We start from the raw sequence: 27,511 nt of genomic DNA, 5'->3' as shown, positions 1-27,511 counted from the left end.
GCTCCCTCTGGAAAACCAAACGATTCATTCCAACAAGGACTGCTCACAATTAGACCAACTGAAGGCAGCGCTGGGCAAAAAGCATCCAGAATTAGTCAACAGAAACATTCTTCCATCAGGATAATGCAAGACCTCATGTTTCTTTGATGACCAGGAAAATACTATTACAACTTGGCTGGGAAATTGTGACTTATACGCCGTATTCACAAGACATTGCACCTTCGGATTTCCAATGATTTTGGTGTTTACAAAATTCTCTTAATGGAAAAAATTTCAGTTCCCTGGAAGACTGTAAAAGGCACCTGGAACAGTTCTTTGCTCAGAAAGATAAAAAGTTTTGGGAAGATGGAATTATGAAGTTGTCTGAAAAATGGCAGAAGGTAGTGGAACAAAAGGGTGAATACGTTGTTCAGTAAAGTTCTTGGTGAAAATGAAAAGTGTGTATTTTATTTTTACTTAAAAACTGAAGGAACTTTTTGGCCGCTATGAACATTGGGGTGCATGTATTTTTTTTTAAGTGTTTTTAAAAAAATTTATTTATTTTTGGCTGTGTTCTGTCTTTGTTGCCGCGTGCGGGCTTTCTCTGGTTGCGGCGAGCGGGGCTACTCTTCATTGTGGTGCGCGGGCTTCTCATTGCGGTGGTTTCTCTTGTTGCGGAGCATGGGCTCTAGGCACATGGGCTTCAGCAGTTGCGGCACGTGGGCTCAGTAGTTGTGGCTCACAGTCTCTAGGGTGCAGGCTCAGTAGTTGTGGAGCATGGGCTTAGTTGCTCCGTGGCACGTGGGATCGTCCCAGACCAGGGCTCAAACCCATGTCCCCTGCATTGGCAGGCGGATTCTTAACCACTGTGCCACCAGGGGTGCGTGTATTTTTTTAAATTAGAGGTTTTGTTTTTTCTGGATATATGTCCAGGAGTGGGATTGCAGGATTATATGGTAACTCTATTTTTAGTTTTTTAAGGATCTCCATGATGTTTTCCATAGTGGCTTCACCAATTTACATTCCCACCAACAGTGTAGGAGGGTTCCTTGTTCTCCATACCCTTTCCAGCATTTATTATTTGTAGACTTTTTAATGATGGCCATTCTGACCAGTGTGAGTTAATACCTCATTGTAGTTTTGATTCACATTTCTCTAATAAGTAGTGATATTGAGCATCTTTTCCTGTGCCTGTTGGCCACCTATATGCCTTCTTTGGAGAAATGTCTATTTAGGTCTTCTACCCATTTGTTGATTGGGTGGTTTGTTTTTTTGATATCAAGTGTATGAGCTGTGTATTTTGGAAATTAGTCCCTTCTCAGTAGCATCATTTGCAAATGTTTTCTCTCAGTCTGTAGGTTGCCTTTTCATATTGTGTATGGTTCCCTTTGCTGTGCAAAAGCTTTTAAGTTTAACTAGGTTCCATTTGTCTATTTTTATTTCCATTCTAGGAGGCTATACATATATCTTCTGAAATAGACCTCATTGTGTCAAATCAGACCTAATGTAATGGTATAGATATAATGACAATACAGTACATGTAATGAAAAGATACATGGAACCAACAAGGTGAAATCACATGTAGCCATAAAGTAGTCAAAATTTTTTCTCTTCATTAATTTATTCATTTATTTAGTAAGAAGTTAGTAAACATCTATGTGCTAGGCACCATGCTGAGCAAATAAAGATACTTTCTCATTGAAATCTGGTACACATATATATTAATATGAGGATTTGGAAGAAAAATCTGGTAAACCAGGAAAAATTGAAGGTGTATATATTTTACAACCCATTAAATTCACTTTTAGATGTCTGCTCAAGAAAAACTCTTATACATGTGCACAAGAGGACATAAACAAGGATGTTTACTGCAGCTGGTCTCCGTTTTTGCTACTGCAAGCAATCTTTACTATGAAAACTAAAATAAACTGTGGGATACTCATACAATATAATACTCTACTGTAGTTTAAATGAACTAGATCTACATATTCAAAATGTATCCATATCTGAAAAAGTACCGTTGTAATGAAAGAATGGATTCAGATTGAGAAGGTTTATATAGGGCTTTAAAAACACAGAACAATATTGCTAATTATATCTGAATTCATATACATGTTGTAGCATGTATTAGAATATTATTCTTTTTTAGGGCTGAATCATATTCCATTGTATGTATATACACTTTTTGGGATATTTCCCTGGGAGTGAATATTTCTACTGTGAAATAATAATCAGTAGGAATTCTGACACATGATTAAATAATTGCTAGTTAAAACAGTTTCAGTGTATCAGAAACCACCAATGCGATAACACAAAGAAATGAAAGACTTCAATTTGAAAATTGAAAATGAGGAAGAAAAAAGTATCTTGATTCTTATATGACAGGGTACTAAAATCATAAGGAATCTACATAAAACCTGCTTGAAGTAACAAATCAATATACAAAGGCACTATACAAGAATGAGTTGTATTTCTGTATACCAGCCATTTAGAATAGAAATTTAGAAATACCATTTACAGAAGAATTAAAAAAAGAGAAGCAGCATTTATGGATAAATTCAATAAAACGTGCAAGATAAACATTTCTGAAAAAATAAAACGTAAATTAAATGGGACAGGTTTTTATTCATCAGAAGTCTCAATATTGTTAAGATATCAGTTCTTCCCAAATTGTTTATAGGGTTACTGCAATCCCAATTCAAATCCTAGCTGGCTTTTTTAAGTGTAAATTGACATAATGATCCTAAATTTTTATGGAGAAGAAAAGACTTAAATTAGTCAAAACAGTTTTGGAAAACAACAAAGTTCAATTACTTACACTGTTTCTTTTCAAGATTTAATATAGTATTCTTATATAGAATATTGGCAGAAGGTTAGACATATACATTAATGGAACAGAGTAGAGGCCAAAAATAGATTCACACATATGTAATTAATTGACTTGTTACAAAGGTGCCAAGGTGATTCAGTGGGGAAAGGACTTCTTTTTTCTTTTTCTTTTTTAAAAAATTGTGGTATAATATACATAACGTAAAATTTACCATTTAAACCAATTTTGAGTGTACAATTACGGGGCATTTGGTACATTCACAGTGTCAACCGTCACCACTCTTTCATTCCAGAACTTTTCATTATCCCAAACAGAAGTGCTGTACCCATTAAAAAATAACTTCCTCGGGCTTCCCTGGTGGCGCAGTGGTTGAGAGTCCACCTGCCGATGCAGGGGACACGGGTTCGTGCCCCGGTACGGGGAGATCCCACATGCCGCGGAGCGGCTGGGCCCATGAGCCATGGCCGCTGAGCCTGCGCGTCCGGAGCCTGTGCTCGGCAACGGGAGAGGCCACAACGGTGAGAGGCCTGCGTACCGCAAAAAAACAAACAAAAAATACTTTTCCTGTACCTTTATGCCTAGCTCCTGGTAATCTCTAGTCTATTTTTTGGCTCTGTGAATTTGCCTGTTCTGGGTACCTCATATAAGTGGAGTCAGACAGTATTTGTCCTTTTGTGTTTGGCTTATTTTACTTTGCATAACGTTTTCCACACTCATCTGTGTTGTAACATGTATTAGAATTTCATTCCTTTTTAGGGCTGAATCATATTCCATTGTATGTATATACCACAATTTGGAATATTTCACTGGGAGTAAATATTTCTATTGTGAAATAATAATCAGTAGGAATTCTGATACTCGATTAATTGCTAGTTAAAACAATTTTAATGTATCAGAAACCACTGTAACTAACAAAAATTGGTAATTGTAATAAAATTCTAATATTGTCAAAGTTTGGGGAAATAGGAATAGTTACAGACAGTTGATAGCATTCACAATGGATTGATTCAGTCTTTCTTATATGTTCAAGTGTGGAGAACTGTCTCAGGTTAGATTTCTTAGAATCAAAGTCTGAGACAGGGCTTCTTGCGCAAGTAATTTATTGAGGAAATGACTTCAGAAAAACCTGTTGGAGTAAGAGCAGAGGAAGAAACTAGGTGGAGACATACGGTTTCAGAAGTATGTCTTCAGTCTGTTTACATAGGGAGCTCTGGAACCTAAAATTGTACTACAGAATGGAATCACCCAGGGTCAAGGAGCCAGCACTGTTTTACCTCTGCATCAGTAATTAATTGGCCAGGGACCACTCCCGGGGAGGAGCATGTAACCTCTCAGGCATCTCTGCTCAATGGCTCCTATCAGCAAAGGATATTCCTCCAGGGAAGAGTTCAAGTTTGAGCCTTTGACAGCTGATACCTGTAGCAAGTGAAATGGGTTCAACAGCCAGGGAAAGACACTTTGAATGAGGCATAAACAGGATCTGCAAACAGACCTATAAAACTCTTCTGTCTTTTCACTTTTGGTTCATTGCATCAGTTAAGAGTTAGATTAGGGAAGGTGGATCACTATTAGTGTGGAATAAAGGATTTATTACAGGGATTAGCCTTTAAAGAGTTGTGGAAAAGCTGGGGAGAAGTAAAGGTCCAAATAGGGAAAGTCAGAAGAAGAGGGAAAAGTCACCAGGTATCACAAAGGGAAGCTGGTGAAGAAGTTTAATGAAGGCTGCCGCCTCTGTGTATGGTGGTGAAGTCATTATAGGTCGGTAGAACAGGAAGCTAGGAAGAAAAGATTAAATTCAGGAGGACAAATTGGAGCCAGGTCTATGTCTGACACCACCTCTAACCCTGATGATGTGGGTGATAAATAGAAGAAGCTGGTACTATTTGCCATTTCCATGGCTGGAGATTCAGCGAGGCTAAAGGATGAGAGCTGGTGGGAGCTGGAGGAACTGCAAGCCTCACTGGTAGATCATTTTCAATTTTTCTTATTATAAATAATGCTACAATGAATAATTCTGTACATTTATCATTTTGCAAGTGTACAAATGCATAAGTTCCCAGAAGTGGGACTGCTGGGTGAAAGGATTATTTACATTTGTAATTTTGATAGATATTTTCAGATAGTTTTTCTTTTTCAGGGCTATATCAATTTACACTTCTCTTATAAATGGAGAATTTTGGCTATTGCTACAAATCCTCACCAGTAGAGTGTCCATTACACCTGCAGAATTTTGCCAATGTATCATTTTGTTTCAAGCATTTTTACTTTATCTTTTAATTTAAATTTCATTTTGTTCATTCTTCCAGAGTGCCTCCAGTGTTTTGCAAGGTTTATTCTCCCGTTTGTTTCTCCCCTTTAGTCTTTTTTATTTCCCCTCAATTTCTTTCCTCAATTTTGCTACCTTGTGCTTTATCTCTTTCTGTTTTTAAATCCTCTCTTCCTTGAATTTTGGTGTCTGTCCTTATGGTCTTCATAGAGTTCATTGCTTTATTAAATATGCTACATTTATGGCAGGATGTTTGGTTACAATTTTTTATCTGCTTCGTAGCATTATTTTTCTCTTGCTATATTTTGCTGCCCTTTTCTGCCCCCGTTATCCTTTTTGTTCTGTTAGTATCTTTGTATTGATGCAGCGTCCCTTTTTAAAAAAATTACTTATCGTTGCATGTGTTGGGTTTTTCTGGATCAGTCTGCCCTCCCTGCCCTCCCCCCATCCTCCCTGCCCCTGAGATTTCTGTGGTGAGAAAGACCTAGAATATCCCTCTAGGCACTACAAACTAAAGTTTCTTTCTCTGACACAAAGACAATCAGTTCCTTAAATATATTTCCTTTGTATGATTCTTTTTTAAAAAAATAAATTTATTTTATTTATTTTTGGCTGCATTGGGTCTTTGCTGCAGCGCTGCGGGCTTTCTCTAGCTGCGACGAGTGGGGGCTACTCTTCATTGTGGTGCGCGGGCTTCTCATTGCGGTGGCTTCTCTTGTTGCGGAGTATGGGCTCTAGGCGCGTGGGCTTCGGTAGTTGTGGCATGCAAACTCAGTAGTTATGGTGTGCGGGCTCAGTAGTTGTGGCACACGGGCTTAGTTGCTCCGTGGCATGTGAGATCTTCCGGGACCAGGGCTCGAACCCATGTCCCCTGCATTGGCAGGCGGATTCTCAACCACTGTGCCACCAGAGAAGCCCTGTATGATTCTTTTTATAATTCTAGGCTACTGCATATGAGTGTATAGCTCCCTCGTTCATAATCAGCCATTAACCATTAGAAAGTACACTTACTTTTTTGACTGGTATTTTCTGATATCTGCCTCCGCTGGACTCCTCATTTCCCTAGTTTCCTGCTTACACCTCTTCCTGCACACCTTCTGTCTGATCCTGCCCTTGCTTTCCCAGATTGACTACTGGTTTTTGAAAACAAGGGATATTATTTTGCGCTCCAGATAAGCCCCTTACTTTGAAGAAATATATTTTTTAAAAATTGAAGTGAAATTCACCTAACATAAAATTTACTGTTTTAAAGTGTACAATTTGGGGGTTCCCTGGTGGCCTAGTGGTTAGGATTCTGGGCTTTCACTGCCATGGCCTGAGTTGAGTTCCCTGGTCGGGGAACGGAGATCCTGCAAGCTGCATGTCACGGCTAACAAAAAATAAAATAAGTAAATAAATAAAGCATACAATTTAGTGGTATTTAGTAAATTCACAGTGTTATACAACCATCACCTTTATCAAGTTCCAAAACATTTTCATTACCCTGAAAGAAAACCTTGTGCCTATCTATTACACAGTCACTCTCCATGTTTTCCTTCCTCCCAGCTCCTGGCAGTCACCAATGTGCTTTCTGTTTCTGTGGATTTACCCCTTCTAGACATTTCATATAAATGGAAATCATACAATATGTGACCTTTTGTGTCTGTTTTTTTCCACTTAGTATGTTTTTGGGGTCATCCATGTTGTTGTAGCATATACCAGTACTTCATTACTTTTGTGTGTGTGTATATAGCACATTATTTATCCATTCATCCATTGATGGACAGATGGGTTGTCTCCATATTTTGGCTATTATGAATAATATTGCTATGAGCATTCATGTACACGTTTTTGTTTTGATAGATGTTTTCAATTCCCTTGTCTCTGTAGGAGTAGAATTGGGTCATATGGTAACTATGTTTAACTCTTTGAGGAACTACCAAACTGTTTTACACAGCAGTTGAATCATTTTACCTTTCCACGTGCAGTGTACAAGAGTTCCAATTTCTCCAACTCCTTGCCAACGTGTATTCTTTTCCATTAAAAAAATACAACCACTGTGGTGAGTGTGATAAAGTGGTATTTCATTGCGGTTTTGACTTGCATTTCCTTAATGATTGGTGATATCGAGCATCTTTTCATGTGCTTGTTGGCCATTTTTATATCTTTGGAGAAATACCTATTCAAACCCTTTGTCTATTTTTAACTGGGTTGTCTTTCTTTTTGTTGTTGTGTTGTAAGAGTTCCTTGTATAATCTGGGTACTAGACCCTTATTAGACATGTGATTTGCAAATATTTTCTCCCATTATGTACATTGCCTTTTCATTTTCTTGATAGTGTTCTTTTCCACACAAATATTTTTATTTTTCACGAAATCTAGTTATATGCTTTTTTTTTTTTTTTTTTTTTGCAGTACACGGGCCTCTCACTGTTGTGGCCTCTCCCATTGCGGAGCACAGGCTCCGGACGTGCAGGCTCAGTGGCCATGGCTCACGGACCCAGCCGCTCCGCGGCATGTGGGATCTTCCCAGACCAGGGCACGAACCCATGTCCCCTGCATTGGCAGGTGGACTCTCAACCACTGCGCCACCAGGGAAGCCCTAGTTATAGGCATTTTTAATTTTGTTGCTCATGCTTTTTATGTCATATCTAAGAACCCATTACCAAATCCAGGGTCATAAAGCTGTATTCTTATATTTTTTTCTAAGAGTTTTATGATTTGGGGTCTTATATTTAGGTTGTTAATCCATTTTTTTTTCTTTTACACCTTTATTGGAGTATAATTGCTCCACAATGGTGTGCCAGTTTCCGCTTCACAACAAAGTGAATCAGCTATACATATACATACGTCCCCACATCTCCTCCCTCCTGCATCTCCTCCCTCCCACCCTCCTCATCCCACCCCTCCAGGCGGTCACAAAGAACCGAGCCATCTCCCCATGCCATGCGGCTGCTTCCCACTAGCTATCTATTTTACATTTGGTAGTGTATATATGTCCATGCCACTCTCTCGCTTTGTCACAGCTTACCCTTCCCCCTCCCCATATCCTCAAGTCCATTCTCTAGTAGGTCTGTGTCTTTATTCCTGTCTTACCCCTAGGTTCTTCATGACATTTTTTCCCTTAAATTCCATATATATGTGTTAGCATACGGTATTTGTCTTTCTCTTTCTGACTTACTTCACTCTGTATGACAGACTCTGGGTCCATCCACCTCATTACAAATAGCTCAATTTCGATTCTTTTTATGGATGAGTAATTCTCAATTGTATATATGTGCCACATCTTCTTTATCCATTCATCTGATGATGGACACTTAGGTTGTTTCCATCTCCCGGCTATTGTAAATAGAGCTGCAATGAATATTTTGGTACATGACTCTTTTTGAATTATGGTTTTCTCAGGGTATATGCCCAGTAGTGGGATTGCTGGGTCATATGGTAGTTCTCTTTGTAGTTGTTTAAGGAACCTCCATACTGTTCTCCATAGTGGCTGTACCAATTCACATTCCCACCAGCAGTGCAAGAGTGTTCCCTTTTCTCCACACCCTCTCCAGCATTTATTGTTTGTAGATCTTTTGATGGTGGCCATTCTGACTGGTGTGAGATGATATCTCATTGTAGTTTTTTGTTTTTTGTTTTTTGCGGTACGTGGGCCTCTCACTGTTGTGGCCTCTCCTGTTGTGGAGCACAGGATCTGGACGTGCAGGCTCAGCGGCCATGGCTCACAGGCCCAGCCGCTCTGCGGCATGTGGGATCTTCCAGGACCGGGGCATGAACCCGTGTCCCCTGCATCGGCAGGAGGACTCTCAACCACTGCGCCACCAGGGAAGCCCCTCATTGTAGTTTTGATTTGCATTCCTCTAATGATTAATGATGTTGAGCATTCTTTCATGTGTTTGTTGGTAGTCTGTATATCTTCTTTGGAGAAATGTCTATTTAGGGCCTCTGCCCATTTTTGGATTGGGTTGTTTGTTTTTTTGTTATTGAGCTGCATGAACTGCTTATAAATTTGGGAGATTAATCCTTTGTCAGTTGCTTCATTTGCAAATATTTTCTCCCATTCTGAGCGTTGTCTTTTGGTCTTGTTTATGGTTTCCTTTGCTGTGCAAAAGCTCTGAAGTTTCATTAGGTCCAATTTGTTTCTTTTTGTTTTTATTTCCATTACTCTAGGACATGGGTCAAAAAGGATCTTGCTGTTATTTATGTCATAGAGTGTTCTGCCTATGTTTTCCTCTAAGAGTTTGATAGTTTCTGGCCTTACATTTAGGTCTTTAATCGATTTTGAGCTTATTTTTGTGTATGGTGTTAGGGAGTGATCTAATCTCATACCTTTACATGTACCTGTCCAGTTTTCCCAGCACCACTTATTGAAGAGGCTGTCCTTTCTCCACTGTACATTCCTGCCTCCTTTATCAAAGATAAGATGACCATATGTGTGTGGGTTTATCTTTGGGGTTTCTATCCTGTTCCATTGATCTATCCTTCTGTTTTTGTGCCAGTACCATACTGTCTTGATTACTGTAGCTTTGTAGTATAGTCTGAATTCAGGGAGCCTGATTCCTCCAGCTCAGTTTTTCGTTCTCAAGATTGCTTTGGCTCTTCGGGGTCTTTTGTGTTACCATACAAATTGTGAAATTTTTTGTTCTAGTTCTGTGAAAAATACCAGTGGTAGTTTGATGGGGATTGCATTGAATCTGTAGATTGCTTTTGGTAGTAGAGTCATTTTCACAATGTTGATTCTTCCAATCCAGGAACATGGTATATCTCTCCATCTATTTGTATCATCTTCAGTTTCTTTCATCACTGTCTTATAATTTTCTGCATACAGGTCTTTTGTCTCCTTAGGTAGGTTTATTCCTAGATATTTTATTCTTTTTGTTGCAATGATAAATGGGAGTGTTTTCTTGATTTCACTTTCATATTTTTCATCATGAGTGTATAGGAATGCCAGAGATTTCTGTGCATTAATTTTGTATCCTGCTACTTTACCAAATTCATTGATTAGCTCTAGTAGTTTTCTGGTAGCATCTTTAGGATTCTCTATGTATAGTATCATGTCATCTGCACACGGTGACAGCTTTACTTCTTCCTTTCCAATTTGGATTCCTTGTATTTCCTTTCCTTCTCTGATTGCTGTGGCTAAAACTTCCAAAACTATGTTGAATAAGAGTGGTGAGAGTGGGCAACCTTGTCTTGTTCCTGATCTTAGTGGAAATGCTTTCAGTTTTTCACCATTGAGAACGATGTTGGCTGTGGGTTTGTCATATATGGCCTTTCTTATGTTGAGGCAAGTTCCTTCTATGCCTACTTTCTGCAGGGTTTTTATCATAAATGGGTGTTGAATTTTGTCAAAACCTTTCTCTGCATCTATTGAAATGACCATATGGTTTTTCTCCTTCAATTTGTTAATATGGTTTATCACATTGATTGATTTGCGTATATTGAAGAATCCTTGTATTCCTGGAATAAACCCCACTTGATCATGGCGTATGATCCTTTTAATGTGCTGTTGCATTCTGTTTGTTAGTATTTTGTTGAGGATTGTTGCATCTATGTTCATCAGTGATATTGGCCTGTAGTTTTCTTTGTGACATCCTTGTCTGGTTTTGGTATCAGGGTGATGGTGGCCTTGTAGAATGAGTTTGGGAGTGTTCCTCCCTCAGCTGTATTTTGAAGAGTTTGAGAAGGATAGGTGTTAGCTCTTTTGTAAATGTTTGATAGAATTGGCCTGTGAAGCCATCTGGTCCCGGGCTTTTGTGTTTTGGAAGATTTTTAATCACAGTTTCAATTCCAGTGCTTGTGATTGGTCTGTTTATATTTTCTATTTCTTCCTGATTCAGTTTTGGCAGGTTGTACATTTGTAAGAATTTGTCCATTTCTTCCAGGTTGTCCATTTTATTGGCATAGAGTTGCTTGTAGTAATCTCTCATGATCTTTTGTATTTCTCCAGTGTCAGTTGTTACCTCTCCTTTTTCATTTCTAATTCTATTGATTTGAGTCTTCTCCCTTTTTTTCTTGATGAGTCTGGCTAATGGTTTATTAATTTTGTTTATCTTCTCTAAGAAACAGCTTTTAGTTTTATTGATCCTTGCTATCGTTTCCTTCATTTCTTTTACATTTATTTCTAATCTGATATTTATGATTTCTTTCCTTCTGGTAACTTTGGGCTTTTTTTTTTTTTTTTTTTGCGGTACGCGGGCGTCTCACTGTTGTGGCCTCTCCCTCTGCGGAGCACAGGCTCTGGATGCGCAGACCCAGTGGCCATGGGTCATGGGCTCAGCCACTCCGTGGCATGCCTTATCTTCCTGGACCGGGACACGAACCCGTGTCCCCTGCATTGGCAGGTGGACTCTCAACCACTGCACCACCAGGGAAGCCCATGGGGTTGTTTTGTTCTTCTTTCTCTAATTGCTTTAGGTACAAGGTTAGGTTGTTTATTCGAGATGTTTCCTGTTTCTTAAGGTAGGATTGTATTGCTATAAACTTCCCTCTTAGAACTGCTTTTGCTGCATCCCATAGGATTTGGGTTGTCGTGTCTCCATTGTCATTTGTTTCTAGGTGTTTTTAAATTTCCTCTTTGATTTCTTCAGTGATCACTTCGTTATTAAGTAGTGTATTGTATGGCCTCCATGCGTTTGTATTTTTTACAGATCTTTTCCTGTAATATGTAACCTCATAGCGTCGTGGTCGGAAAAGATACTTGATACAATTTCAATTTTCTTAAATTTACCAAGGCTTGAGTTGTGACCCAAGATATGATGTATCCTGGAGAATGTTCCATGAGCACTTGAGAAAAATGTGTATTCTGTTATTTTTGGATGGAACGTCCTATAAATATCAGTTAAGTCTATCTTGTTTAATGTATCATGTTAAGCTTGTGTTTCCTTATTTATTTTCATTTTGGATGATCTGTCCATTGGCGAAAATAGGGTGTTAAAGTCCCCTACTATGAATGTGTTACTGTCGATTTCCCCTTTTATGACTGTTAGTATTTGCCTTATGTATTGAGGTGCTCTTATGTTGGGTGCATAAATATTTACAATTGTTATATCTTCTTCTTGGATCGATCCCTTGATCATTATGTAGTGTCCTTCATTGTCTCTTCTAATAGTCTTTACTTTAAAGTCTCTTTGTCTGATATGAGATTTGCTACTCCAGCTTTCTTCTGGTTTCCATTTGCATGGAATATCTTTTTCCATCCCCTTACTTTCAGTCTGTATGTGTCTCTAGGTCTGAAGTGGTTCTCTTGTAGACAGCATATATATGGGTCTTGTTTTTGTATCCATTCAGCCAATGTGTGTCCGTTGGTGGGAGCATTTAGTCCATTTACATTTAAGGTAATTATCGATATGTATGATCCTTTTCCCATTTTCTTAATTGTTTTGGGTTCGTTATTGTAGGTCTTTTCATCCTCTTGTGTTTCTTGCCTAGAGAAGTTCCTTTAGCATTTGTTGTAGAGCTGGTTTGGTGGTGCTGAACTCCCTCAGCTTTTACTTGTCTGTAAAGGTTTTAATTTCTCCATCAAATCTGAATGAGATCCTTGCTGGGTAGAGTAATCTTGGTTGTAGGTTTTTCTCCTTCATCACTTTAAATATGTCCTGCCAGTCCCTCCTGGCTTGCACAGTTTCTCCTGAAAGATCAGCCGTTAACCTTATGGGGATTCCCTTGTTTGTTATTTTTCCCTTTCTGCTTTTAATATGTTTTCTTTGTATTTAATTTTTGACAGTTTGATTAATATGTGTCTTGGTGTATTTCTCCTTGGATTTATCCTGTATGGGACTCTCTGTGCTTCTTGGGCTTGATTAACTACTTCCTTTCCCATATTAGGGAAGTTTTCCACTATAATCTCTTCAAATATTTTCTCAGTCCCTTTCTTTTTCTCTTCTTCTTCTGGAACCCCTATAATTCGAATGTTGGTGTGCTTAATGTTGTCCTAGAGGTCTCTGAGACTGCCTTCAGTTCTTTTCATTCTTTTTTATTTATTCTGCTCTGCAGTAGTTATTTCCACTATTTTATCTTCCAGGTCACTTATCCGTTCTTCTGCCTTAGTTATTCTGCTATTGATCCCATCTAGAGTATTTTTTAATTTCATTTATTGTGTTGTTCATTGTTGCTTGTTTTATCTTTAGTTCTTCTAGGTCCTTGTTAAATGTTTCTTGCATTTTGTCTATTCTATTTCCAAGATTTTGAATCATCTCTACTATCATTATTCTGAATTCTCTTTCAGGTAGACTGCCTATTTACTCTTCATTTGTTAGGTCAGGTGGGTTTTTATCTTGCCCCTTCATCTGCTGTGTGTTTTTCTGTCTTCTCATTTTGCTTATCTTACTGTGTATGGGGTCTTCTTTTTGCAGGCTGCAGGTTCTTAGTTCCCGTTGGTTTTGGTGTCTGTCCCCAGTGGCTAAAGTTGGTTCAGTGGGTTGTGTAGGCTTCCTGGTGCACGGGAGTAGTGTCTGTGTTCTGGTGGATGAGGCTGGATTTTGTCTTTCTGGTGGGCAGGCCCACATCTGGTGGTGTGTTTTGGGGTGTCTGTGTACTTATTATGATTTTTGGCAGCCTCTCTGCTAATGGGTGGGGTTGTGTTCCTGTCTTGCTAGTTGTTTGGCATAGGGTGTCCAGCACTGTAGCTTGCTGGTCGTTGAGTAAAGCTGGGTGTTGGTGTTGAGATGGAGATCTCTGGGAGATTTTCGCCGTTTGATATTACATGGAGCTGGGCGGTCTCTTGTGGACCAGTGTCCTGAAGTTGGCTCTCCCACGTCAGAGGCACAGCACTGACTCCTGGCTGCAGCACCAAGAGCCTTTCATCCACACCGCTCAGAATAAAAGGGAGAAAAAGTAGAAGGAAGGAAGGGAGGGACGGAGGGAGGGAGGGAGGGAGGGAGGAAGGAAGGAAGGAAGGAAGGAAAGGAAAGCAGAAGGGAGGGAGGGAGGGAGGAAGGAAGGAGGGAAGGAAGGAAAGAAAGAAAGAAGATAAAATAAAATAAAGTAAGATAAAATAAAATAAAGTTATTAAAATAAAAAGTAATTATTAAGGATAAATAATTTTTTTTAAAAGGGAAAAAAAGCCAACAAGAAAACGGATGGATAGAACCCTAGGACAAATGGTGGAAGCAAAGCTATACAGAGAAAATCTCACACAGAAGCATACACATACACACTCACAAAAAGAGGAAAAGGGGAAAAAATAATAAATCTTGCTCTCAAAGTCCACCTCCTCAGTTTGGGATGATGTGTTGTCTATTCATGTATTCCACAGATGCAGGGTACATCAAATTGACTGTGGAGCTTTAATCCGCTGCTTCTGATGCTGCTGGGAGAGATACCCCTTTCTCTTCTTTGTTCTCACAGCTCCTGGGGCTCAGCTTTGGATTTGGCCCCACCTCTCCATGTAGGTCTCCGGAGGGCGTCTGTTCTTCGCTCAGACAGGATGGGGTTAAAGGAGCAGCTGCTTCGGGGACTCTGGCTCACTCAGGCCTCGGGGGAGGGAGGGGTACGGAGTGTGGGGCGAGCCTGCGGAGGTAGACGCCGGCGTGATGTTGCAGCAACCTGAGGCGTGCCGTGCCTTCTCCCGGGGAAGTTGTCCCCGGATCCCAGGACCCTGGCAGTGGAGGGCTGCACTGCCTTCCTGGAAGTGGGGTGTGGATAGTGACCTGTGCTCGCACACAGACTTCTTGGTGGTGGCAGCAGCAGCCTTAGCGTCTCATGCCCGTCTCTGGGGTTCACGCTGTTAGCCGCGGCTCCTGCCCGTCTCTGGAGCTCCTTTAAGAGGTCCTCTTAATCCCCTCTCCTCGGGCACCAGGAGACAAAGAGGGAAGAAAAATTCTCTTGTCTCTTTGGCAGGTCCAGACTTTTCCCCCCGGACTCCCTCCCGGCTAGCCGTGGTGCACTAACCCCCGGCAGGCTGTGTTCACCCCAACACCCCCTGTCCTCTCCCTGTGCTCTGATCGAAGCCCGAGCCTCAGCTCCCAGCCCCGCCAACCCCGGTGGGTGAGCAGACAAGCCTCTGGGTCTGGTGAGTGCCGTTCGGCACCGATTCTCTGTGCGGGAATCTCTCCGCTTTGCCCGCGCATCCCTGTTGCTGTGCTCTCCTCCGCGGCTCTGAAGCTTTCCCCTTTCAACACCCGCAGTCTCCTCCCGCGAAGAGGCTTCCTAGTGTGTGGAAACCTTTCGTCCTTCACAGCTCACTCCCATTGGTTCAGGTCACGTCCCTATCCTTTTGTCTCTGTTTATTCTTTTTTCTTTTGCTCTACCCAGGCACGTGGGGACTTTCTTGCCTTTTGGGAGGTCTGAGGTCTTCTGCCAGCATTCAGTAGGTGTTCTGTAGGAGTTGTTCCACGTGTAGATGTATTTCTGATGTATCTGTGGGGAGGAAGGTGATCTCCGCGTCTTACTCTTCCGCCATCTTCCCCTCCTATCTGTTAATCCATTTTGAGTTAATTGTTGTATATGGTGTGAGGTAGGCGTCCAACTTCATTATTTTGCATGTGGATATCCAGTTGTCTCAGCAGCATTTGTTGAATAGACTATTCTTTCCTTATTGAATTGTTTTGGCACAGTTTTGAACAGTCAGTTGTCCATAGATGTATGGGTTTACTTATGGACTTTCAATTCTATTATATGTCTTAATATCTGTTGTACATTGTTTTTACACTGTTTGGATTACTGTAGCTTTGTAGTATGTTTTGAAATCAGGAAGGGTGAGTCTTTCAACTTTTTTTTCTTTTAATTAATTAATTTTATTTTGGGCTGCATTGAGTCTTCTTTGCTGAACACGGGTTTTCTCTAGTTGCAGTGAGTGGGGGCTACTCTTCATTGCAGTGTGTGGGCTTCTCATTGCAGGGGCTTCTGTTGTTGCGAAGCACAGGCTCTAGGCACGTGGACTTCAGTAGTTGTGGCGCATGGGCTTTGTTGCTCCGCGGCATGTGAGATCTTCCTGGAACAGGGCTTGAACCCTTGTCCCCTGCATTGGAAGGCAGATTCTTAACCAGTGTGCCACCAGGGAAGCCCTCCGTATTTCAACTTTGATATTTTTTTCAAAGATTGTTTTCACTATTATGGATCCCTTGCAGTTCTATATGAATTTGAGGGTCAGCTTTTTCCATTTCTACAAAAAACGCTGTTGAAATTTTGATAGGGATTGCATTGAATCTGTAGATTACTTTGGGTAGTATTGTTCTCTCTCTCTTTTTTAAAAATTTATTTATTTATTTATTTATGGCTGTGTTTGATCTTTGTTGCTGCATGTGGGCTTTCTTTAGTTGCAGCAAGCGGGGGCGACTCTTTGTTGTGGTGCATGGGCTACTCATTGCAGTGGCTTCTCTTGTTGCGTAGCATAGAGTCTAGGCACACGGGCTTCAGTAGTTGTGGCACGCGGGCTCAGTTGTTGTGGCTTGCGGGCTCTAGAGCACAGGCTCAGTAGTTGTGGCGCACGGGCTTAGTTGCTCCGCGGCATGTGGTATCTTCCCAGACCACAGATCAAACCTGTGTCCCCTGCATTGGCAGGTGGATTCTTAATCACTGCATCACCAGGGAAGTCCGTGTTCTCTTAATGATAGTAAGTCTTAGAATCTGTGAACATTTGATGTCTTTTCACTTATTTAGTTCTTTTAAAATTTCTGTCAGCCACGTTTTGAAGTTTTCACTGTACAAATCTTTCACTTCCTTGGTTAAACTTATTCCTTGATATTTTATTCTTTTGTACCATATCATAAACAGAATTATTTTCTTTCTTTCTTTCTTTATTTTTGGCTGTGTTGGGTCTTTGTTGCTGCATGCGGGCTTTCTCTAGTTGTGTGGAGCAGGAGCTACTCTTCGTTGCAGTGTGTGGGCATCTCATTGTGGTGGCTTCTCTTGTTGCAGAGCATGGGCTCTAGGCATGTGGGCTTCAGTACTTGTGGCTTGCAGGCTAGAGTGCAGGCTCAGTAGTTGTGGAGCACGGGCTTAGTTGCTTCATGGCATGTGGAATCTTCCCGGACCAGGGCTCAAAACTGTCTTCCCTGCATTGGTAGGCGGATTCTGAACCACTGCACCACCAGGGAACCCCCAGAATTATTTTCTTAACATCCTTTTCAGATTGTTCTTTGCTAGTATATAGAAATATTACTGAGTTTTGATCTTTTATCCTGCAACTTTGCTGAATTTATTATTATTTCTCATAGTTTTTGTTTTTTTTTTTTGTGTGTGTGTGTGTGTGAATTCCTTAGGATTTTGTATAAGATCGTGTCATCTGGGAATAGGGATATTTTACTTCTATTCCAGTTTCTATGTTTTTAATTTCCTTTTTCTTGCCTAATTGATCTGGCTAGAATTTCCAATATAATGTTGCATAAAAGTGGCAAAAGTGGGCATTCTTATCTTGTTCCTGATCATACGGTAAATAAAGGCTTTTATTCTTTCATGATTGAGTATGATGTTCTGGGTTTTTCATAAATGTGTTTTATCATGTTAAAGAAGTTCCCTTTTATTCATAGTTAAGTGTTTTCATCATAAAAGGTTTTTTTTTTTTTTTTTTTTGCGGTAAGCGGGCCTCTCACTGTTGTGGCCTCTCCCGTTGCGGAGCACAGGCTCCGGACGCGCAGGCTCAGCTGCCATGGCTCACGGGCCTAGCCGCTCTGTGGCATATGGGATCTTCCCGGACTGGGGCATGAACCCATGTCCCCTGCATCTGCAGGCAGAATCTTAACCACTGCGCCACCCGGGAAACCCAAAAAGGTTGTTTTTTATGTGTTGTATCTTTCTTCCCTGCTCAGTTCCTTCATTTCTGCCATTTGTGTTTGACTTTTTTGTGTTGTACTGATTTGATTCCTTTCTCATTTCTTTTTATGTATATTTTTTGGGTTTTTTTAGTGGTTGCTCTACGAATTACAAGTAACCCCTTCTATTTATAACAATCTAATTTGAATTAATACCAACTTCAAGAGTATACAACTATGCTCCTCTCTTTTTTCCTTTATGTTGTAATCACATCTTGCATCTTTATACATTATATGCCCATTAACATCATTTTGTAATTACTATTTTATGCATTTTTCTGTTAAATCATACAGAAAAAAGGAGGAGTTACAAACCGAAAGCACAATAATACTGGCTTTTATTGGATGGGCCAAAAGTTTCGTTCGTTTTTGTTCTGTAAGATGTCTCTAGTAGCACTTAGTTGGCTTAATTTCATTTGAAACAATTTTGTTAGATTGTATGTGACAGCTGTCATATCAGCGTGCATTTAAAAAAAGACTTCAAAATTGGTGAATTTTTGTGTAGCTATTTTAATATTGAAGATGGAGGGAAAAAAGCAACATTTTCGGCATATTATGCTTTATTATTTCAGGAAAGGTAAAAGCGCAACTGAAATGCACAAAAAGATTTATGCAGTATATGGAGAAGGTGCTGCAACTGATTGAATATGTAAAAAGTGGTTTGTGAAGTTACATGATGGAGATTTCTTGCTGGATGATGCTCCATGGTTGGGTAGACTAGTTGAAGTTGATAACAATCAAATGAAAACAGTAATTGAGAACAATCAACGTTATATATACCATGCAGGACATAGCCAACATACTCAAAATATCCAAGTCAAATGCTGAAAATCATTTGCACCAGCTTGGTTGTGTGAATCACTTTGATGTTTGGGTTCCACATAAGTTAAGTGAAAAAATCCTTCTTGACCATATTTGTGCATGGGATCCTCTACTGAAACGTAATGAAAGTGTTCCGTTTTTATAACAAATTGTGACAGGCGATGAAAAGTGGGTACTGTACAATAATGTGGAATGGAACAGATCATGGGGCAAGCAAAATGAACCACTGCCAACCACATCAAAAGCTGGTCTTCATCCAAAGAATGTTATGCTGTGAATATGGTGGGATTGGAATGGAGTCCTCTATTATGAGCTGCTTCTGGAAAACCAAACGATTAATTCCAACAAGTACTACTCCCAATTAGACCAACTGAAAGTGGCACTCTATTAAAAGCATCCAGTATTAGTCAACAAAAAACACCTAATCTTCCAATGAGATAATGCAAGACTGCATGTTTCTTTGATGACCAGGCAAAAACTGTAACAGCTTGGCTGGGAAGTTCTGATTCATCCGCCATATTCACAAGACATTGCACCTTCGGATTTCCATTTATTTCGGTCTTTCCAAAATTCTCTTAATGCAAAAAATTTCAATCCCCTGGAAGACTGTAAAAGTACCTGGAATGGTTCTTTGCTCAGAAAGATAAAAAGTTTTGGGAAGATCAAATTATGGAGTTACCTGAAAAATGGCAGAAGGTAGTGGAACAAAAGGATGAATATGTTGTTCAATAAAGTTCTTGGTGAAAATGTGTCTTTTATTTTTACTTAAAAAACCAAAGGCACTTTTCGGCCCACCCAGTATATTTACCTCTGTACTTACATTTACCAGTGTTATTTATTTCTTTGTATAGCTTCCAGTGACTGTCTAGTATCTTTTCATTTCTCATTTAGCACTTCTTGTAGCATAGGTCTAGTAGTGACAGACTACTTCAGCTTTTGTTTATCTAGGAGTGTCTTTATTTCTCCTTCAGTTTTTTTTTTGTTGTTCACAGTTTTTGTTTTTCATTTAAAGTATGTTATCCCACTGCCTTATGACCTTTATAGTTTCTTATGAGAAATTAGCTTTTAATCTTATTGAGGATTCCTTGTACATGAACTACTTTTCTTTTGCTATTTTCAAGATTCTCTTTGGCTTTTGATAGCTTATCATAATGTGTTTTGGTATGGGTGTCTTTGTATTTATCCTTCTTGGAACTATTGAACTTCTTGAATATGTAGTTTCTTGTCTTTTATCAAATTTGGAAAGTTTTCAGCTATTATTTCTTCAAATATTTTTTCTGCTCCTTCTTTTCCTTCTGAGACTCCCTGTTATGCATATGTTGGTACACTTGGTGGGGTCTCATATATCTCTTAGGCTCTGTTCATTTTCCTTCATGCTTCTGAGACTGGATAATTTTAGTTGACCTCTCCTCAAGTGCTCTTATCTTTCTTCTGGCTGCCTAAAGTTGCTCTTAAATCCTGTAGCTAATTTTTCATTTCAGCTATTGTACTATTCAGTTCTAGATTTTTTCTGTTTTGTAAAATCTTTATCTCTTTATTGATATTCTCTATTTGTTGACATGTCATCCTTCTGGTTTTCATTAGTTCTTTTTCCATGGTTTCTTTGAGCTCTTTGAGCATATTTAAGATAGTGATTGAAAGTCTTTGTCTAGTAAGTCTGTTGTCTGTTCTTCCATCACAGACAATTTCTACTAATTTCTCCTTTGAATGGACCATACTTTTTGTTTCCCTGAATGCCTCACAATTTGGTTTTGAAAAATGGACATTTAAAATATTGCAGTGTGATAACTCTGGAAATCAGATTCTTCTCCATTACTCATGGTTTGTTTTTGATTCTCTCTACGGGTTTTTATTTTCTGTTTGTTTAGTGACTTTTCTAAACTATATTTGTAAATTTTTTTTATCATGAGTGGTTTCTGTCTTAATCTGCTCTGGCTACCATAACAAAATACCAAAGAACATAAATCTATTTGTTCACAGTTCTGAAGGCTGGAAGTCTGAGATCAGGGTGCAAGCATGGTTGGATTCTGGTGAGAACTCTCTTCCTGACTTGCAGATGGCCACTTATCTCTTTGTTTTCACATGGCATTGAGAAAGAGATGAGAGAGCAAGAGCAGCCTCTCTTTGTCTCTTTTTATAAGGGCCACTAATCCCATCCTGAGGGCTCCTCTGAGTCCAAGTTCACTCTGCTCGCCACATGACAGGCCAGTAAATTGGGAGACGAGGTGTTGAGACAAGGAATAGCGACTTTATTCGGAAACCCGGCAGACTGAGGAGGTGGCAGAATAATGTCTCAAAATAACCATCTTATTGGGGTCTAGATGCCAGTTTCTTTTATAGAAGAAGGAGAGAGGGAGAGGACGCGAGGAAGTAAAGTAAAAAGGCCATTTATCTTGCAGAATAGGAGGGGATGTGTTAATTTCTTCTTTTCTGCAGCTGTTCACAGGTGGGCAGGGTCAGATTGTCTCCCTTTGAGCTGAACAAAGGCACTTTAGTTTAACATTCAGGCAGAGGCACAGGGTTCCCTGAGGCAGGCCATCATGTATGATCATAATAACAAAATCAATGAAAAGCAAAGGTTAAAGTCAAAGAAACAGATACAACATGGAGTCAGAATTGGCTCTTTGCTGTTACACGCCTTTATGACCTCATCTAAACCTAATTACCTCCCAAAGGCTCATCTCAATGTATCATCACGCTGGGCCTTAGGGCTTCAACATATAAATTTGAGGGGGGTGGGGGAACATAAACATTTAGTATGTAACAGTGTCTGAAATCTCTTTTTCTTTAGTTGTGGTCTGCTAGTGTTGCGAGAGAGATTTCCTGAACGCGTAGAGTAAAAAAGAAAATAAGAAGAAAGAAAAAGAAAGGAAGGAAGAAAATCCTTTCCTAGCCTTTGTAGACTGGCTCTGTGTTGGGGCACTCTAACACTCAGCTAGGCTGTTTAAAACTCTATGTTAGCCTTCACTTCCTGCTTTTGCTGAGCATAGAGATGAGCCAGTAGTTTTCTCTGAGTAAGTGTCCTGCCTTGGACATATGCATGCCCTTCTGAATTGCCCAAATGTTTTCCAGTGCCCTAATTTCCCAAAGAAACTCACTTTGCAGCTTTTCCTCCAGGTTTTGGACATTTCTGTTGTTTGACTCAACTGTAATATTTTGTCCCAGGTGGCAGTGGAGTTTTCATTTGCCTTAAAGTGTTTTTCTTTTAAGTTTATTTATTTTTGGCTGCTTTGGGTCTTTGTTGCTGTGTGTGGGCTTTCTCTAGTTGTGGTGAGTGGGGGCTACTCTTCATCGTGGTGCATGGGCTTCTCATTGCAGTGGTTTCTTTTGTTGCGGAGCACGGGCTCTAGGCACACGGACTTCAGTAGTTGCAGCACACGGGCTCAGTAGTTGTGGCATGTGTGTTCAGTAGTTGTGGCACGCAGGCCCTAGAGTGCACAAGCTTCAGTAGTTGCAGCACGTGGGCTCAGTAGTTGAGGCACGCGGGCTGTAGGGCGCTCAGGCTCCAGTAGATGTGGCGTGTGGGCTCAGTGGTTGTGGTTTCCGGGCTCTGTAGCCCATGCTCAGTAGTTGTGGTGCATGGGCTTAGTTGCTCTGTGGCATGTGGCATCTTCTCAGACCAGGGATGGAACCTATGTCCCCTGCAGTGGCAGGCAGATTCTTAACCATTGTGCCAACAGGGAAGCCCCAGCCTTAAAGTATTTTTGAAGAATTGCCCCCTGCTAGCTACTTTGCTGTCTTAAGTGAGATCCAAGTCGATGAAACAAAGGAGAGTGCCTTCAGTCAGTCCTTCAGGTAGCCTGATAGGTCACAAGAGACAAACATTCTTTGAGAACAAAGTCTTCTTGGCTCCCTCTAGAACCAGGGTCCAGGGTCCAACCATTGGAATGTAGGCTAGTGCATTCAAGACTGCTCTTGAGGCAAGAGTGAGGAAGGGGAAATAAAAATGCCTCAGGGTTTTCATACTGTTTTTACAATAAGTCACCTTTTTCTTGTTTCAGCATTTGCTTGGTTGACCTATAGCTTTGGCTGTTTTCCAGAGTTTTGGCAAATTTGATTCTGACAGTTTTTGACAGTTTTGACAGTTTTCTCAATTTTTTCATGTTTCTATGGAGGGATGGGCTCTTGGAACTATGTCCTCCACTGTGTTTTGGTTTTTTTAAAGACAAATGGTGATGTCATTGAAGGAGGTGTACTTTTGCTTGTGCTTTCTGATAATTGCTGCTGTTAGGCTTGCTCTGCAGTCCCTGTAGTTTTTCTTTCTGCTTCCTTCTGTGTAACTTCTGCCCCTACCTTAACTGTTCTCAGTAGCTTTTATTAGTACTTTCAAGCCTTTGGTTTATCCTTGTCTTTTCATGTAGCTTAAGATGAAGATTGCATTTTTAAATGTCTTACTTGGTTGCCTTTTGTTGCTTTTTTATGTTATTCAGGGTTCAAACTGTTCCTTTACCCTGCAGAATTCCCTCTTGGTGTTTGTAGTCAACCCCTATTCCCACCTGATAACCCTAGTAATCATTAATATGTCTCCTGTTCTTTTAACTTTGTCTTTCTAGAATGTCATGTAAATGGAATCATACAGTGTGTAGCCTTTTGAGTCTCGCTTTTACTTAGCATTTGAGGTTTATCCACATTGTTTTGTGTTGTTAGTAATTTGTTCATTTTTGTCGCTGAGTAGTTTTCTATTGTATGAATGTACAGTTGAAGGCCATTTGGGGTGTGGTCTGTTTTCAGCCATTATAAATAAAGCTGTTAAAAACATTCATGTATAATTTTCATGTGAACATAAGTTTTTATTTCTTTTAGATAAGTACCTAGGAGTGGGATTACTGTGTCATAACTTTCTAAGAAACTGCTAATCTGTTAGCACTGTTTTCAGAGTGGCTATATCATTTTGCTTCCTCCCCAACAGTATATGAGAGTTCCAGTTTTTCTGCATCCTTACCATCACTTGATATTGTTTGTATTTTGGGCTTTTGTCACTCTAACATATGGAAATGGTATCTCTCTGTTTGTTTTGCATTTCCCTAATGACTAATGATGTTGAGTGTTTTTTCATGTCCTTATTCTCATATGTATATCGTCTTTGGTCAAGTTTCTGTTAAAATCTTTTGCTACTTACAAATTATCTAAACTGAGTTTTGAGAATTTAAAATTCTTATATTCTGGTTATTAGTCCTCTGTTACATATGTTTTGCAGATATTTTCTCCCAAGCGTGTGGCTTGCCTTTTCATTCTCTTAACAGTGTCTTTCGAAGAGCAGTAGTTCTTTTTTTTAAAAGCTTCTCTTTATTAATTCTTTTTTGGCCTCACCACGCAGCTTGTGGGATCCTAGTTTCCTGACCAGGGATCGAACCTGGGCCCTTGGCAGTGAAAGTGCGGAGTCCTAACCACTGGACTGCCAGGAAATTTCTGAGTAGTAGTTCTTTTTTTTTCGATATCTTTTTTTTTTTTTTTTTGCGTTACTGGGGCCTCTCACTGTTGTGGCCTCTCCCGTTGCGGAGCACAGGCTCCGGACGCGCAGGCCCAGTGGCCATGGCTCACGGGCCTAGCCGCTCCGCGGCATGTGGGATCTTCCCGGACTGGGGCATGAACCCGTGTCCTCTTCATCGGCAGGCAGAATCTCAACCACTGTGCACCAGGGAAACCCTGAGTAGTAGTTCTTAATAAAGTCCACTTTATCAATTTTTTGGATTGTACTTTTGCTGTTGAATCTAAATGTCACAAAGATTTCCTTCTATGTTTTTTTCTAGAATGGAATTAGAAATTGAATGTCATATATGTAATTAAAAATTTTTTAGTATCCACATTAAGACGTGTAAAAGAAACAGGTGAAATTAATTTAAACATTTATGTTGTATTTAAGCTAATATATTTTAAATGATCGTTTCAACATTTATTCACTAGAAAAATTATTGAGATACTTTACATTTTTATTTTTGTACTAAGGCCTACACTGGTATGTATTTAATGCAACACATGTTAACTCAGTTGAGCCACATTTCAAGGGCTCATTAGCCATATCTGTCTAGTAGCTACCATATCTGACAGCACAGATCTAGAGGCTTTGTAGTTTGGGGTTTTACTTTAGGTTATTTATTTATTTATTTAGGTATGTATGTATTTATTTTCCACTGCGTTTGTAACTAATATAAAAAAATTTAAGAAAATAATTCATTCTCATTTCTCCAATGGCTCTCATCCCTCCCTCTTGCCCGCACAGCTCCTGACCTATTTCCTCAGGGCCAGTTCAAATATGAACCTGTTCACTGCCATTTTCATAGAAAACAACCAGTGCCAGGGATGTAGGAGAAGAAGGTTGGAAGTGGGCAAGAGTACTGCCCAGGTTCTATCCAAAGGTAGGCCAAGTGGAGATTCACAGAGTTCAAACAAAAGGGCTGGTGGCCTCACGGTGATGTAGTCTAAGTAAAACGGGCTGGAGACGAGATAGGGTAGGCCCATCAGACGCTTTAGAGGACATCTCTTGGGCCTGTGTCAAACCCAGAGAAACTGACACTAGAAGAAGAATGGGGAGGGCCCGGGAGGCAGTCTTGTGGAAAGTTTCATAATTCTCCCATGTTGGGAGGTGGGGAAAGTCTAGAGGGTACCAGTGGCCTCACTCAATTTGGCAGAAGAATGTACTCAACTGTTGGAAGTCACAAAAATGCTGTGGACACTGAAAAAGGCTACGAGGGGACGTACAGTTTCACAAAGTGCACTGACCACAGACCATAGCAGTGGTGATCATGCTATTGACACACAAATTACAAAACCCCAAAACAGGAAGTGTAGCCTTTTAGGGAGTAACTCTGTACCAGTCATTTAAAATTGACCCCAGGTCAGACAACCTGATGAGTTTCACAGAGCAGGTGACAACATTGGGGGTAGGGATTGTGACATATAATGGACTGAAAGCAAGCAGCTAGAAGAAGGGAATGGTAGGAAACTGCTCTACGGCTCTCAGGAATCAAGGGCAACACTGGGGGCTCGGTGGACAGATGAACAAGAAACAGCACTAAAGAGGTTTCCTGTTCAGCCGTCCATTGGCGAGGGGGAAGAGGATCCAGGAGGCAGTTGAATGGAGCAAAGATGGGGTCCTGAAGATGAGGCTCTGGAGGCTGGATCAGAAGAAAGAGTGCACACCGTGCACCAGTGATGAACACAACTTTGGACCCCACATGGGGGAGGTGGCCATGGGGATAGGTGTCACTGACTGAGGGTGGTAGTTGGAACAGCCCCACAGTAGACATCACAGGGCCACAGGGAAGTATATCGCCACTAGGTCACAGAAGGCTCCTTCAAGCCTGGATGGGAAGGCACAGTCTCACAGAGGAGGTCCATGGACTCTGCGTGGTAGAAGGCACAGAGCTCAGTCCTCATATGGACAGTGGACCTTTTTGGCAAAATGCCGGCAGACAGGGTGGTTGAATCTGACTTCCATAACCTGGGGTCCATCCTTGGATGGGCAGGTATAATTTTTTTTTTTTTGCGGTATGCGGGCCTCTCACCGTCGCGTCCTTTCCCACTTTGGAGCACAGGCTCCGGACGCGCAGGCCCAGCGACCATGGCCCACGGGCCCAGCCGCTCTGCGGCATTTGGGATCCTCCCGAACCGGGGCACGAAACCATGTCCCCTGCATCGGCAGGCGGACTCCCAACCACTGTGGCACCAGGGAAGCGCTGGGCAGGTATTCTTGATAAGAGACCAGCTCTTGAGGCTTTGAGGATTTCTCCGCTCTTTGTGTAAGCCTCCCTGGAGGGATCTCCATGGCCTGGTCCAGGAAAAGGAAGTTTAGCATTAGCCCCTCCACCAACTATGACCATATGAGCCAGATTTGGAGCTCAGCCCTCCCCAAATTCGGCCTCTGCTCCAGGGAGGAGGTGGGAGACTCAGCAGTGGTGGAATCATTGGTCCCCTTGACCCTGGAGGACCTCTGTGAAGAGCTGATTTGGGGTCACCAGGGTTTCCATTGGTCATGATGGGAGGGCCCAGGAGACTGGGTGGTCTGATGGGACTTTCATCCCTCTCCAGTGTCTTCCTGTTCTGGCAGTGGGGGCTGCTGCTGACTCTGCTTCTTGCACTTCAGCATTGTGGTTGTGGCAATGGCTGCAGCGGGGTTTTCGTCTGTTATTATTTTGAGTTAATTTTTGTATAAAGTACAAAGTACGGATTGAAGTTCATTTTTAACACATGGCTGTCCATCAGAAGCTCTTAATAAAGTTGTTCTGGGCAGTTAGAGATATAGAGATCATCCTGGGCTCCAGAGCTCAGCATTTAAACATATTATATTACTTTATTGTCTTTTATTTCAGTGTAATGTAAATTTACATTGTAATTAACAATTTTCAAACCTCTGTGTAAAATGCTTTGAAGTTTTAGGCATTTAGTGTATTGGCTTTATTCATATACCTATTCAAACTTAAATTACAACATTATGCTGTTTATTTTTTTTAACACTAATTAACCTCTCCACTCCCAAAATCCTATCTAAAATTCTTACTTTGTTTTTAGGCTTGTACTGGCATTGAAAACATTGATGAAGCTATTACGTTGCTAGAACAAAATAATTGGGACTTAGTGGTAAGTACTTTCTTTTTTCAGCTTTATTGAGATGTGCTTGACATATAAGATTGTGTAAGTTTAAGGTGTACATCGTGATGATTTGATATACATATGTATTGCAAACTGATAGCCACAGAAAGGTTAGTTAGCACATTCATCACCTCACGTAGTTCTTTTTTTTTTTTTGGTGGGAACTTTTAAGATTACTCTTTTAGCAACTTTCAAGTATACAATGAGGTATTGTTTAACTAGAGTTACTATGCTGTACATTGGATCCCCAGAACTTATTCATCTTATAACTGGAAGTTTGTACCTTTTGACC

At 40.5% G+C, this 27,511-nt stretch overlaps 1 protein-coding gene and 1 pseudogene across 2 annotated transcripts in view; one reads left to right on the top strand and one right to left on the bottom strand.

The window, feature by feature from the left end:
- FAF1 (Fas associated factor 1) overlaps window positions 1-27,511 on the top strand; it is a 495,949-nt gene that overhangs the window by 73,779 nt on the left and 394,659 nt on the right. The window contains exon 2 of the mRNA XM_079933727.1: window positions 27,139-27,207. Within this exon, the coding sequence (XP_079789853.1) occupies window positions 27,139-27,207 (69 nt within the window). The remainder of the gene's footprint in view (window positions 1-27,138; window positions 27,208-27,511) is intronic.
- LOC307192624 (proline-rich protein 3-like) lies at window positions 25,952-27,109 on the bottom strand (annotated as a pseudogene). The gene is made up of 2 exons: window positions 26,297-27,109; window positions 25,952-26,084 (listed from the first exon to the last, which is right to left on the bottom strand). The product of its transcript is annotated as a proline-rich protein 3-like (transcript).

Source organism: Stenella coeruleoalba (assembly GCF_951394435.1).
Source record: "Stenella coeruleoalba genome assembly, chromosome: 1".
NCBI lineage: Eukaryota > Metazoa > Chordata > Mammalia > Artiodactyla > Delphinidae > Stenella > Stenella coeruleoalba.
Note: the sequence above shows the minus strand (reverse complement) of the source record. Positions and strands in the feature narration are given on the sequence as shown.